Consider the following 15,299-nt stretch of genomic DNA (forward strand, 5'->3'; position numbering starts at 1 on the left):
TAAATTAATTCCCATTACATCGCGAACTGATTTGAATCTAGTATGCCATCCTGTTAAGACTACTTCAAAATATTGATATGGTCTCCTCTCTGATTAGTGGCCACTTTGGTTTTCTGCCTTAGCTGCATATCTGATAATCACACCTGATCTCTCCTCTCTCTCTCTCCTCTCTCTCTTCTCTCTCTCCCACCCCCCTCTCTCCCCTTACATTGTGTCTTAGTATCTATTTATTCAAAGGCAGATGAGCCATAAGACCTAGGTAATTGGGATTAAGTAACTTGCCCAGGGTCACATGGCTACAAAGTATCTGAGACTATATTTGAACACAGGTCCTCCCAAGAAAGAAAAAAAGAATTCAAGTTAACCCAGTAAGATGGCATATAAAGAAATAACATGACTATTTAGGGAGAAGAAAGTAAGCTAGTCATTGTTATACTCATATAGTAATTCTTAATATTTGTTGACTAATCCTCAAATATTTTCTTAAGTCCAAGTTTGTACAGGACATTGTGTTCCCTACTTAGGCAGATACAAAATTTAGATAACACAAAATCCTTAACTTTACAGTCTAGCAGGGGGATGAGATACATTTACAGATGCCTATAATACAAAGTAACATAAATTCATGAGAGGTACAAATAGAAAAGGGGAATCAAGGGTGAGTTTCTGGTGATTCAAGATTTAAATTGGGCTTTAAAGAACAGGGAGGAACTCAAAAGGTGGGTGAGATAGTAATATGGCTACTCCAAGGTCAGGAACCAGAGAGAGGCATAAAAGTGCAGCAGGATTGTGAAAAGTCATTTGTTGAGGGCAGAGTATCTGGCAGGGTTGAACAGTTGGAAAACATCAATGCTAAACTAAATAGCTTTAATTTTCCTCAGTAGACAAAAGGCAGCTATTAAGAGGATTTTGAGCAGTGACAAAAAAATCATCTATGCCTAAAAAAAAAAAAAAAACCTTGTATTACCCCACTGCTAAAAGAGAAAAGGGAAAAGTAGAGGCCAGACCAGACAAAAAGATCTAGTCAGAGGCTGGGGGGGAATGGGGGAGGGAGACAGCAGTGGGGCAGAATGGGAAAACATTAGATTTGGGCCAAGACACCTGAACTCAAGCCCTGTTTCTCCTACTCTTGGTAGTAAGTCAACCTTGAGTAAGTCACTAACTTTATCCCTCTAGGTCTCAGGTTCCTTAGACATTAAATAAGAGGGTAAGAGTAGACCATAAGGCAGATGGAACCAGATTAAAATGGAATTGGAAAACATTTAACAAAATACAGTATAATATAAATAATGTTAAAATGGGATTTCTGCGTCAATCTCCAGCCAATAGGGATCTTTCCGTGTGGTATGGTGACCCCCATTTCTATCTGAGTTTAACACTACTAGCATAGAGAATATCAAAGGCCTTTTCCCAACTCTTAAAATGCTATGATCTTATACTTGTGTTATAGGGTTCATATAATTTACTAATTGTTTTAAATGTCTACATTTTTTATCTTCCATTAGACTAAGCTCTTTAAGAATAAAGCCTGAATCTTATATTTTATGTTCCACAGAGCTTAGCACAAAATGTAAATTAAATAAAATGGGCTATGGGGAAGCCCAAATCTAAGGGTAACTAGGAAGATGCCACAGAAGCTTCCAAGAATGAAAACTAAAAGCAAAATCCATGGCTGCCTATAGTATTTGCAAATAATTGCACCAAGGAGAAAGAGGGAAAGAGAGGTAAATAGGCATTTTTATAGCACTTTACAAATATTAACTCATTTGATCCTTACAACAACCCTGCAAGATAAGTGCTCATTATCCCAGTTTTCAATTGAGCCAATACACAGGGTCACTTGGCTAATGAGTAGCTGAGGCCAGACTTGAATATGGGTCTTCCTGATGCCAGGAAGATAAAGGAAACAGATTTTTTTTTTAGTTAGGAAATAATCAGAATAAGTAGGCCATAACAAGATAGCATGCCCATGCCTAGAGAGGCACAGGATGTTCAGAAGTTATCCAGGAAGAAATGGGAGGTGGTAGTCTTATACACATAGGATAAATTTAAGTTGAGAAGCCCAGGAAACAGGAAGGAGAATCTACCTGTTAGGTGTCTGATAGAAGAAAAGTAAGATGATGATCTCATTTAAGGAATATGTTGAGATCTCCAGATCAAGGAAGAAAAGTGGAAAGTCTTTCCTATTTCAACTTAAAGCATCATAAAAGGATGTAAAAAACAACTAACAGAGCCTGAAACGTGGTTTCTAGTCCCAGATAACACCAATGGCTCTGTGAGCATAGGCCCTTCCTGTTGCTGCTGGGCCTCAGTTGTTTCTTCTGTAAAATGAGAGAATGGATTCAACCCATCTAAGTTTAACTTTCTATGAACTCTTCAGTGTGCCTTTAGATCAAGATTTGGTAGTGTAAACCTCAAAATTTCCTTAGACTTATAAATGTTGGAAATTTCACCATTGGGATATTTCATACTTGGAAAATTTCTTACTGATAGTCTATTGGAATGGGAACTCCATTGGCATGGGAGGTTCCTTCTCTTCCCTTCTTAAGATTACTTTAGGACAGAAACCCTTTGCTGAACAATGGAAAGGACTTTGACCTATGCTTAAGCATAGAACAGGAATTTCTTTGAGTCTTGATTGATTTAGAATTGATACAATGGAGATACTTGGAATAAATCTCCACCCTATTCAGTCCTAATAGGATTGAGTAAGGGCTGCAGCCTAGATCAAAATTTAATTATTCCAATCTCTACCATACTCAAGTTAACAGGATTTAGAAAGGGCTGTAGCAAAGGAGTATAGATTTAATCATTTGAAAATATGACCTTCAACAGACATGTGCAAAAGCCAGAAACCTCTGGGCGGTCCTGGGTTAAGCGAGAGCCTCCATTGACAGGGAAATTGATGAAGAGTGATTGGTAGATGTGAGGACTGAGGGGAGGCAACTTGGATGGTGTCCTTAAAGATAGGAGGGTCTGGAGACTCGAGAGAGAGGGGGTTGAGTTTTTGGTCGGTGGTTCCTGGGCTCTGAGGAAGCTTGCTCTGAAGGAAGCTGAAAGTGGGGGCCTCTGAGACTGTTTCTCCATTTTGGACATGTGAGTGAAAGGGACTGATCTCTTTTCTTTGCCCCAGCTATCTAAGGGCTTGGGCCTTTTGGCCCAGCCTAAACAGAGGGGGTATTTAAGCCCTATTCCCTTCTCTCCCCTTTCTCTCTCTCTATATATCTCTAATTCCTTTCTTGCTCCTATTGTAATTAAACTCCAAAAAGGCTGACGGCTGACTTGAGTTTTTCATTTAGGAATTACATAGCTGATTCCTTGGCGACCTTAAATTAATATATATCAGTCTTTTAAAGTGATTCCCTTGTAACATTGTGGCTGACCACACGGGAGTCTAAAGAATCCTCTCAATAAAACTTTTTCCTTGCCTTTTTACTATACTGTTTCACCACTTAGTCCTTTTTTTTAAAAAAAAAAAAAAAAAACAACTTGGCTTAAAGACACAGCTGCTAGAACACGTGAGTATAAAAAACTTTTTCTCTTTTCTCCTTAAGTTAAATTGGAATCAGCAGTTTTTTCTTTTTTTTCCCTTTAATCTTAAGGGACAGCTGGGTAGCTCAGCGGATTGAGAGCCAGCCCTAGAGGCAGAAGGTCCTGGGTTCAAATCGGACCTCAGATACTTCCCAGCTGTGTGACTCTGATAGACAGAAAACAGCTGTTTTTAAATCTCAGCAACAGGACTCTAAAGTCCTGGCTGGAAGAACTGTTTCTAAATATCCTTTCCCTTAAGGAACAACTTCCTGGATTAAAAAAAAAAAAAAACCCTGTGGAAAGTTTGTTGCTTTGCCCTGCTCCCCACGTGTTTTGTGAAATTACAAAATATACATATAAAAATGAGTACTATATTCTTTGACAATTATATGGCAGCTGAAGAAGTAGGGGCATTGAGGAATGAAGGATACCTCCAAATTTTTATATTAATAGGTACTGTCATTTTTGTACTCCTCAATACTATATTTAGAGATGAAAAAATAAAAAATATTGAGGATAAAATAAAACAAAATGAGGATAAAATAAAACAAAATGAGGATAAAATAAAACAAAATGAGGATAAAATAGAAAATATTGAGGATAAAATAGAAAATGTTGAGGATAAAATAGAAAAAAATGAGGATAAAATAGAAAATATTGAGGATAAAATAGAAAATATTGAGGATAAAATAGAAAAAATTGAGGATACAATAGAAAAAATTGAGGATACAATAGAAAAAATTGAGGATAAAATAGGAAATATTGAGAATAAAATAAAAAAACTTGAGGATAAAATAGGAAATATTGAGAATAAAATAGGAAATATTGAGGATAAAATGGGAGATATGGAAGATAAAATAAGAAAAATTGAGGAAAAAATGCAAGCCCAATTAGAAGATCTAAAATGTTTCTTACAGGATCAATGGGCAAACACCCACTCTACCAGAAACAGACCTGTTTCTGAACCTTTGAATGAGGAAATTTCCTTCCCTGAAATAGAGATGGAAAACACCTTCCCTATAGCCCAGTTAACAGACTGCTTCTCTCGTGCAGTGCAAATCTTGTCTGAATTTAATCCCCAAAACCCTTCCCCTGCAATCCCAGCTTCTCATGTTCCTTCTCCTACAGAAAACCAAATTCCAATGCAAGGGAGATCTTGTCCTCCTAGAGAAACCTGTCCTTGTCAAACTGACCCACAGGTGCAAAATTCAACTAGAGGCCTGTTTCCTCTAAGAGAAGTACCTGAAATAGGACGAAATGGGGATGTGGTGACTTTAAGACATAGGATACCGTTTACTCCCCAAGAAATAAATGAATTTACACGAAATATCCCCACATATGAACAAGATCCTTTTCTAGTAACAAAAAAGATGGGAGACATATTTTTTCAATATAATCCATCTTACAAGGACGTTGAGAGCTTACTACAGGCTTTTTTAAGTGAACGTGAAAAAAATAAAATAATTGCTCATGTCAACAAAACCCGGGGGCGTAATGCAGCACATTGGCCATCTCAGGATCCCGAATGGGACTATAATAATCCTGAGGACTATCTACAACTATACCGTTGTAGAGAGGCCATCCTCACGGCCATGAAGGAATGTGCGGACAGTACAGATAAGTGGATGGAACTGGAAAAAATTAAGCAAAAGGAAAACGAAACACCCTCCAGATTTATGGACAGAATTATCGAGTTTGGGGACAGATACTTAGATTGGGACTTAAATAAAGAGAATAGTTTAAGACAAGTTAGAAGAATCTTTGTAAATAATTCATGCAAAGTAATTAAAAATTATTTTAAAACACAATGCCCAAGATGGTCAGATATGGACCTTGAAGAATTGCGAAAAACAGCTATATATGTTTTTAAGGGAAACGAAGAAAAGGAGAAAGAGAATAATGATGACATGGAGGAAATGAAGAAAAAAATGAGATGTGTAATAGATAGGATAACTAAATTAGAAAGTGGGCATGATAATGAACCAACGACAATTGCCCCTCTCCAGAAATCCAATTATCAATCCATTACTTGCCACTTCTGTGAGAAGAAGGGCCACAAAATGATGGAATGTAGAACCTTTCTTAAGATGTTTGGAAGGAATACACAGTTTAATAATGGTTTTAGAAATAATAACTATAGAAATTATGATAATGGTTATAGAAACCAAAATTCTAGAAATTATAATAATGACTATGGAAATAACTATAATGAATATAGAAATAAGAGCTTTAGAAACCAGAATTATAGAAATAGGAATTGGGAATTTAATGATAATGCTCAAATTGAAGAAAATTTTAATGATAATACTCAACAATATATGAGAAATGGCGCTCGTCCAAAAATTACTCGAGGTACTAATGACCCTCAGAGAGGTGCCCTTCAGGGGGGTGCCCAAGGAATATCCCAAACACAATGATGGTGCCCGGGGGGGGCTGGGGCACAGGAATCAGAGGATACAACCTTTGATTTCCCAGACCCTGATGTCCTACTACCCGTTGTCCCTATCCACTGCCCTCCCCATACTAATGAACCCCATGTTACCTTAAAAGTGGGTAACACCTATTATGATTGTCTATTAGACACCGGAGCTTCCTGGTCTGTATTAAAGAGAACACCTGATTTACAATGTTATTCTATTGGCTCAGAGAATGTAATGGGAGTATCAGGAATAACCCAAAGAGTTAAAAGACTTCCTCCTAGAATGGTGTCTGTAGGACCCCTAGAGGTACAACACTCCTTCCTTTTGATGCCTGACTCCCCTTTAAATTTGCTGGGGAGGGACCTTCTATGCAAACTCAGAGCCACAATAACCTGCTCCCCAGATGGCTCATTATCATTAGAAGTACCAGAGGAATCTTTAAATTTACTCCCTGTACTTCTCTCTGAAAACCAGGAGGCAAAAGAACCTTCCATTTTTGAAATACCTAAAGATATACCAGAGTCTCTTTGGGCCACATCTTCTTCTGATGTAGGCTTACTTAAATCTGCTGTTCCTGTGCAGATAAAAACTAAATCTAGCCCACCTCCTTCTATCCCTCAGTATCCCCTCTCAAAGGAGGCAATTGAGGGTATTACACCAGTTATTAACTCATTAATAGAACAGGGAATAATAATCCCTTGCAAATCTGAATACAACACGCCCATCCTGCCAATTAAAAAACCAAAAAAAGGACCCGATGGCAAACACATCTATAGATTCGTACAGGATCTAAGGGCAGTGAATAATCACGTTATAAAGAGACACTCCGTAGTTTCTAACATACATACTATTATTTCATCTATTCCTAGCACAGCTACATACTTTACAGTAGTAGACTTGTGTTCAGCTTTCTTTTCCATACCAATACATGAAAACTCCAGGCATATTTTTGCTTTCACCTGGAAGGGCTCACAATATACCTGGTGTCGGCTGCCACAGGGTTATGTCGAAAGTCCGAGCTTATTTGAGCAAATTTTGAGCCAAGACACAGACAATATAACATTTAAAAATAGCAAATTAATCAAATATGTAGATGATCTACTCTTGGCTTCAACAGATGCAGAAACATGTCAAGAAGATAGCAAACACCTTCTTTTGGAATTGCACAAAAGAGGACATAAAATCTCTAAGGATAAAGTTCAATGGTGTCTCCAAAAAGTAGAATATTTGGGATTCATCTTGACTGCGGGTGCTCGTTATATTTCTCCAAAACGAATTGAGAACATTCAAAAATTGAGTGCTCCTACCACTAAGAAACAGCTGAGAGCAATTTTAGGAGCAACAGGGTTTTGTAGACAATGGATTCCTTGCTATGGGGAAATCACTAAACCCCTTATAGCATTAACAAAGGATTCGGTTCCTGAACCCCTCAAATTAGAGCCTGAACACTTGTCAGCTCTAACAGATCTGAAAAAGGCTATCATGTCTGCCCCTGCTCTAGGCATCCCAGATTACAACAAGCCATTTACTTTATATGTGCATGAGCGAAGAGGAGTAGCCTCTGGTGTGTTAACTCAGACTTTGGGACCTTCTCAGCGCCCAATTGCTTATTATTCTGCCCAACTAGACCCAGTAGCAGCAGGAGCACCACCATGCCTTAGAGGAGTAGCTGCTACAGCCTTACTAGTAACAAAAACCGTTGATTTAGTATTGGGATGTCCATTAACAATAATGTGCCCACATGAGATTGAAGCATTATTGGTAAAACATAGAACACAGGCATTCTCGGATCAGAGAATTACAAGGTATGAAATAACCTTATTAAATAGTGAAAATATTACCTTGAAACGCTGTTCAACTCTTAACCCTGCCACCTTGCTTCCAGATTTACCCACTTCAGGAGAACCACTACATAACTGTGAAACATTAGTGTCCATGGCAGAAAAGCCTCGAGATAATCTCTTGGACACTCCCTTAGACAATGCAGATCTGATTTTATTTACCGATGGTTCCTCTTTTATGAGGGATGGCATACGTTACACTGGAGCGGCCGTAGTCTCAGAATTTGCCACTGAATGGTCAGCTTCACTACCTTCTAACATTAGCGCTCAAGGAGCAGAACTCATAGCTCTAAAACAAGCTTGTATAATTGCCAAGGATAAAAAGGCAACAATTTATACAGATTCTAGATATGCTTTCGGCATTTGTCACTCAGTCGGGATGCTATGGCTCCAAAGAGGATTTTTAACCTCAGCTGGAAAATCCATAGCTAATGCAGAAATTATTAATGAAGTTCTTTCTGCTCTCAAACTGCCTAAAGCCCTAGCTGTAGTTCATTGCTCTGCCCATACAGGTGGCTCTGACCCTGTCTCTAGAGGAAATGACCGAGCAGATGCCGCTGCAAAACTAGCAGCCATAGAAGGACCTGGATTAATTTTAACATTAACAACCACTGATAATTTAAATTTATCACTCTCCTATAATGAAAAGGAAGTGGAAAAATGGAAACAAAAATTTAAAGCAAAACAAATTAATGGAGTATGGGTGTCACCTGAAGGAAAACCCCTGCTCCCTAGAAGTTTCTATAACCAAATTTGCCAATCTATTCATAAAAATGGTCATTTTGGCACCCAGGGCATCGTGGACTCTGTCAAGAGAGTATGGATAGCCCCTGGTATAACTACTGTAGCCTCTAAAGTATGTTCAGCCTGCCCTATTTGCCAGGCATATAACCAACATGCATATCGTGGAAAAGCCTTTGGGGGACGTCCTCTGGCTTACACACCTTTTGAACATCTACAGATAGATTTCATAACAATGCCAAAGGCTGGACGTTATAAATTTTGTCTAGTAATTGTAGATCAACTAACCAGATGGCCGGAAGCATTTCCTACAACCCGAGCCACAGCAGATTTTGTTGCAAAGATACTTTTAAAAGAAATTATCCCTCGTTTTGGCCTACCAGCACGTATTGACTCCGATAGAGGGAGTCATTTTACCGATTCTGTCTTAAATCAAATATATTCTTGCTTGGGGATAACTCCAAAATTCCATGTTCCATATCACCCCCAGAGCTCAGGCCAAGTGGAGAGGATGAATAAAGAACTTAAGACTATGATTGGCAAATTATGCACTGAGACCCATTTAAAATGGCCTGAAATTCTCCCTCTGGCCCTATTTTATCTTAGAAGCAGGCCTAGAGGAGACTTACATATTTCACCATTTGAGATGCTTTTTGGACATCCGCCTATACAGGCTAAGCCTTTCTCCCCGGCTTATACATCGCTATTAGGGGGAGATATTACTATTGCTTCCTATATACAGGAGTTACAGCACAAACTACGTGAACTTCATGAATCCGGAGCTGCAGTACAAGCTGGACCATTAGACTTTTCTCTGCATGACCTGAACCCAGGAGATAAAGTTTATATCAAGAATTTCAAGCGAACTGGAGCAACTGAACCTTCATGGGAAGGACCATTCCAAATATTATTAACTACTCCAACATCTATAAAGATTGGAGAAAGAGACTCTTGGATTCACTGCTCACATGTGAAGAAAGCATCTTCTGCTGAGACTGATTGACTCTATCCTATCATATGAATTGTGACTCTATCTTATCATAAGAATTGGAGATAATAATCCATAGACAAATGGATGCTGGTTTTTTTCTCTCAAGAATATATTGAATTACTGATTTTTTTTCTTATTTTTTCTTATTTCTTTTCTTTTATTTTTTATCAGAATATTTGATTTTTTTCTCATTTTTTTGTACTGAAGGTACACATAATTAATATTAATATTATTTTTTTCCCTGCAGTAATACAAGTTAATATATATACTCTTGCTATAATATCAATATATGCCTAAAAGCTTTAAACTATGGGAACCTGCCATTTATTGATAAAATATTATAGGACTGTGATTAATGTTTGTGTCTGATTCCAGGAAAAGGGATAAAAACAAGGAGCACAGACTAAACCTGAATAGTGCCAATAGAGCACACATGAAATATTAAAGTGAGACTCAAGGTTGCGACGCTTAACTTATGTTTAAGTCGTAGGACTTCCTTGTATCTACACTCCTTTTGAAGTACTCAAACAAGTACAAAGCTTGACTATCATGCTGGCTCCCTATATCTCTGAAGGAAAAAAATCAGACAAGGGAATGACATTTCCCCATCAAAATAGAATTCTAATTCTTTCCTTCTTATATTATGGCAACTTCCTGTAGTCTTGGCTACAAATGGCTAAGTGAAATATTACTGCATTCTGTTCTACATACTTGTGGGATAGAAATTACTTTAAACTGGACCTATACAAGGTCTATTTTGAGTTTTTCTTATGTTTTTGATTATTTTTTCTATTCTTTTGATAATTGACACATACAACCCCATAACTGAACATTGCATTCTGAGCTAAACTTGATATTTTTTTTTAATACTTACTTCAGGGGGGATTGTATTTTAATTTAAAATCTAAGAATTTTTGAATTTTTTTTTGTTTGAGATTGTATTTTTATAAAAATCCAAGACTTTTGTTTAAGATTTTACTGTTATAAAAAAAAAAAAATTTCAAGGATTTTTTTTTTGTTCGAGAAAAGATCTTCAAGAAAGAAGCTTGAAACTTTTATATCCAGAGAATGAACTGTTGCAGAAAGATGCCAAAAACCTACACTTCATCAAGAAGATTAAGAATGAAGTTTCGATGTGATTGATTGGACTGAACTTTTGATTGAACATTTATTGTAACATTTATGCCAAAAGGGACTGCCCCTAATTTGGCTTTCTGTCAATACGCCTAGCAAACATTGGTTTTGCTTTCTTTTCTTTTCTATTTCCTCTCTCACTATTCTAATTTCTCTTAGAAAATTGAATATTGTGTATATCTTTAGTTAGAAGTGAATTTAGAACTACAAAATGATTATGTTAAATGATCAATGGGGAGACTAGTCTCCCAATGATCATCAGGGGGGATTGTAAACCTCAAAATTTCCTTAGACTTATAAATGTTGGAAATTTCACCATTGGGATATTTCATACTTGGAAAATTTCTTACTGATAGTCTATTGGAATGGGAACTCCATTGGCATGGGAGGTTCCTTCTCTTCCCTTCTTAAGATTACTTTAGGACAGAAACCCTTTGCTGAACAATGGAAAGGACTTTGACCTATGCTTAAGCATAGAACAGGAATTTCTTTGAGTCTTGATTGATTTAGAATTGATACAATGGAGATACTTGGAATAAATCTCCACCCTATTCAGTCCTAATAGGATTGAGTAAGGGCTGCAGCCTAGATCAAAATTTAATTATTCCAATCTCTACCATACTCAAGTTAACAGGATTTAGAAAGGGCTGTAGCAAAGGAGTATAGATTTAATCATTTGAAAATATGACCTTCAACAGACATGTGCAAAAGCCAGAAACCTCTGGGCGGTCCTGGGTTAAGCGAGAGCCTCCATTGACAGGGAAATTGATGAAGAGTGATTGGTAGATGTGAGGACTGAGGGGAGGCAACTTGGATGGTGTCCTTAAAGATAGGAGGGTCTGGAGACTCGAGAGAGAGGGGGTTGAGTTTTTGGTCGGTGGTTCCTGGGCTCTGAGGAAGCTTGCTCTGAAGGAAGCTGAAAGTGGGGGCCTCTGAGACTGTTTCTCCATTTTGGACACGTGAGTGAAAGGGACTGATCTCTTTTCTTTGCCCCAGCTATCTAAGGGCTTGGGCCTTTTGGCCCAGCCTAAACAGAGGGGGTATTTAAGCCCTATTCCCTTCTCTCCCCTTTCTCTCTCTATATATATCTCTAATTCCTTTCTTGCTCCTATTGTAATTAAACTCCAAAAAGGCTGACGGCTGACTTGAGTTTTTCATTTAGGAATTACATAGCTGATTCCTTGGCGACCTTAAATTAATATATATCAGTCTTTTAAAGTGATTCCCTTGTAACAGTAGAGATGGGGGTAAATAACTATTACACTATATTCTGCAAATAGCTTTTTTTATAATAAGCAAGTAACTAGGTTTTAAAGGTTTAAAACTAGGTTTCAGATCAATTCTTAGTATAGCAAAATGAATTAGAATTCCACCAAGAGGGAGGGCTGAATTAAGAAGAAAATGATAGATGGGAAGTCACATGACAACAGCTTCCTAAAAAAAGGGCAACAATGTGCAAAGTAAAAAAAAGTGATGAACCTCATATCAAAGTTTTAAAAAGCCCAGAGCCCTAAAAGTAGAAAGATCTTAGGAGGGAAATGTCTAAGAAACAAAATATTAGAGCTTAAAACTTTTTTTTAGTATTGGTTTCAAGTAAGAAGAGCTAGTCAACTGGAGTTAATTGGAGCCCAGGGCCACATTGCTAGGAAGTGCCTGAGACCATATTTGGATCCAGGATTTCTAGTCTCCAGGCCTAGCATTCTACCCACTGAGCCATTTAGCTCAGACTTAGAAACTTTTCAAAACAGATGGTCCTATGGACATAAGAACAAACACTATCAGACAGAGTAAGAAGAAAAGGTCAAACTGGCTACACCCCAAACTACACAGAGACCTGAAAGCAAACAGTAAAGTGGAAATTAGGCTAGATTAATTGAGTGTTATGGGCTACTTGTTTGGAGATGAAATCAGAGATGGATGGAAGACTAATAAATCAAACTGATGAACTCCTAGTAAATGCTCACCACAAATTAATTTTCTTTAGATAATATCTAATCTAGAAGAGATTTCAAAGGACATCTATGCACAAATTTAACGGAGCAGAAATGATCTCAAACCCACCCCTAACAGGTGATTATCCACTATCTTTCAGAAGCCCTTGCTTGGGAGCAAGAGAGGTGATGACTTCTCAAGGCAGCCCGTTCAACTTTTGTGTTTGCCCAAAGCATTCAGTTCTGTACAAGTCTAATTGCTTCTCATTCACCAATGTTTGAAGATATATAGAGGGCTATATGCATGGGACTGAATTTCATCCTCAGAGTCACCTTGTAAGGTAGGCATAACCATAACTATTCCCAATTTCCTGTTTCATAAGTGGAGACACCAGCTCAGAGAAGTAAAGCTTGCCTCTGTACAGGGTATATACAGAAAGCTGGCATTAGAAAACAGGTCTGGTTGTGGGGTGGGGTGGTATGGAAGGAGGCTGAGACTGGCACATCTCTTGAACTCCAGGAGGGCCAGAGTTGATCAGACACCAGTACTAAGTCCAGCATTAATATGGCAGAGCCACCAAAGCTAGGGAGTCAGGGCAGAGGAGCAAACTGGCCCAGGTGGGAAAGAAAGCAGGTCAAAGCTCTGTGCTGAGCCAGCAGTGAGCTCCAATAGGTAGTCAACTGCTGCTGTCCTTCCAATATGGGTGAAGCAGGGAGAGAGACAGACAGTAAGCAGGCAGGTCTTCAGTCTCTGAGATCAGTATTCTGATAAAATGCAAACTGCCTCTTAACTAGTGAAAAGGTTCATCAGACACTACTAGGGAAGGAAAACTGAAGAGAGATAATTGGGAAGAAGCAGGTGCTTAGAATAATCTTTATAATATTGTTTTTAGGCAAAAAGATCAATATTAGTTCATTAGGATATGGTTGGGAGTGATGGATGGGTGAAAGAACAAACTAAAATGGGGGGGGAAATGGCTACAGAATATTTGAAGGGTTAAGGAAAACATTATATACAGAGACTGACACATTTTGGCACAATCAAAAGTAATAGACTTCTCTACTAGCAACAACACAATGATCCAGGACAATCTAGAGGAACTCATGAGAAAGAACACTATCCACATCCAGAGGAAGAACTGTGGAAGCAGAAACACAGAAGAAAAATGCATATTCCATCACGTGGTTCAATGGGGATGTGATTGGGGTTTTGATGTTAAAAGATCACTCTTCTGCAAATATGAATAACATGGAAATAGATTTTGAACAATGATATATGTATAACCCAGTGGAACTGCTTGTCACCTCTGGGAGGGGGAGGGAAGAGGGGTAGGAAATCATGAATTATGAAAATGTAAGATTTAATGTCCAATAACTCCAAGTATTATATTTCATAAGATTTATTATTAATCGCTTGAAATAGAAGAAATAAAAGAACAAAAGTCTAGTGCTCTTTCCAACAAACTAGGCTGCCTTAACAAGTAGTAAGTTAGCCTTGGAAGAGTAAATCTGACTAAATCAATTTATCATCCTTTGATCAATTCTACCTTCTCACATGCTCCTTTCTCTCCTCTGATACTGGCATTCAAGTGCAAACCAGCATCACCTCATGCCAACCATCCTCCTGGTAGATCTACCTGCCATAAGTCACTCCCCACTCCAATATGAACTCCACTTATCTGTAGAATTCATCTTCCTAAAGCCCAGGTCTAATCATTTTTCCTTCCCTCATTCAATAAACTCCAGTGGTTCCCTATCACCTCTGGGATCAAACAGAAAATCCAAAGTTAAATTAAAGAATTGGATTAGAAGTCTTTTGAGGACTCTCCCAACTCTGAAATTCTATGTTTTAAGCTCCTCCTGAAGTTGAATGTTTTGTGATTCTAATTCTGTACATCCCTGTAAAACCATAAAACCACCAAAGCCAGGATTAGAAAAAGAAGAGTTGTATGATCAACAGTCTTTCATTCAAGTATATAAGACAAACAACATAACAATGCCATAGATGGCACAGAAGGAATTTCTATGTCTTCTGCAATCATTCTGATTTGGGGGCAGCTTTACTTCTTTAGCTGAATTTTAGGGGTAGAGTGGGGAGAAGTGAGGTAGAAACATAACTGACCTGAAAGAGAAAACTAGCTAGTTTTGAAAAGGTGCTCTGATGCACAAAGTGGGTTTCTTCCTGTCCCCTAAGAGTAGGTTTGGTGATGAAGTTACCAGTTTGTACTCTTACCTGCAGCTCAGCTTCTAGGCCCAGGCGCCGGATAAATGGATCAGTGACATGGTAATGCCTTTCAAAACTCAATGCACCCCGCTCCTAGAAAATGGAAACAAAGCTAAGATTTTATCAAATTCAGTTCAATATCCAGCAGAGTGCTAAGAAGAATGGGAAATATGAAAGAGATAGTTTAGCAAAACCAGGCACCAGTTAAACCGTGTCCGTCACCAAATAAAACATCCCATGGCCATTGCATCCCTGAGGCTCCATTCTACAATGAAAGAAGGAAGATATGCTTCTTTAATTCTATGGAGTTGTGTTGGGGTTAGTTTGTATTTACTGTTCTGTTAATACTGTTGTTAGGTGCTCTTCTGGTTTTGCTTCTTCCTAGCACTGGTTCATTTTTTTTCCAATGCTACTCATTTTTCATGCCCTTAAATACTCTCCCGTTTGTGTTAGAGCTGTCTGTATATATGTCTAACTCCCCCACCA

General features: G+C 38.1%; 1 protein-coding gene across 3 annotated transcripts in view; it reads right to left on the minus strand.

Moving 5' to 3' along the window:
- WDTC1 (WD and tetratricopeptide repeats 1) overlaps positions 1 to 15,299 on the minus strand; it is a 77,725-nt gene that overhangs the window by 47,368 nt on the left and 15,058 nt on the right. For all 3 annotated transcript variants that reach the window (XM_007491383.2, XM_001363835.3, XM_056795463.1), the window contains one exon: positions 14,823 to 14,906. In XM_007491383.2, the coding sequence (XP_007491445.1) occupies positions 14,823 to 14,906 (84 nt within the window). The remainder of the gene's footprint in view (positions 1 to 14,822; positions 14,907 to 15,299) is intronic.

Source organism: Monodelphis domestica, chromosome 4 (genome assembly GCF_027887165.1).
Source record: "Monodelphis domestica isolate mMonDom1 chromosome 4, mMonDom1.pri, whole genome shotgun sequence".
Taxonomy (NCBI): domain Eukaryota; kingdom Metazoa; phylum Chordata; class Mammalia; order Didelphimorphia; family Didelphidae; genus Monodelphis; species Monodelphis domestica.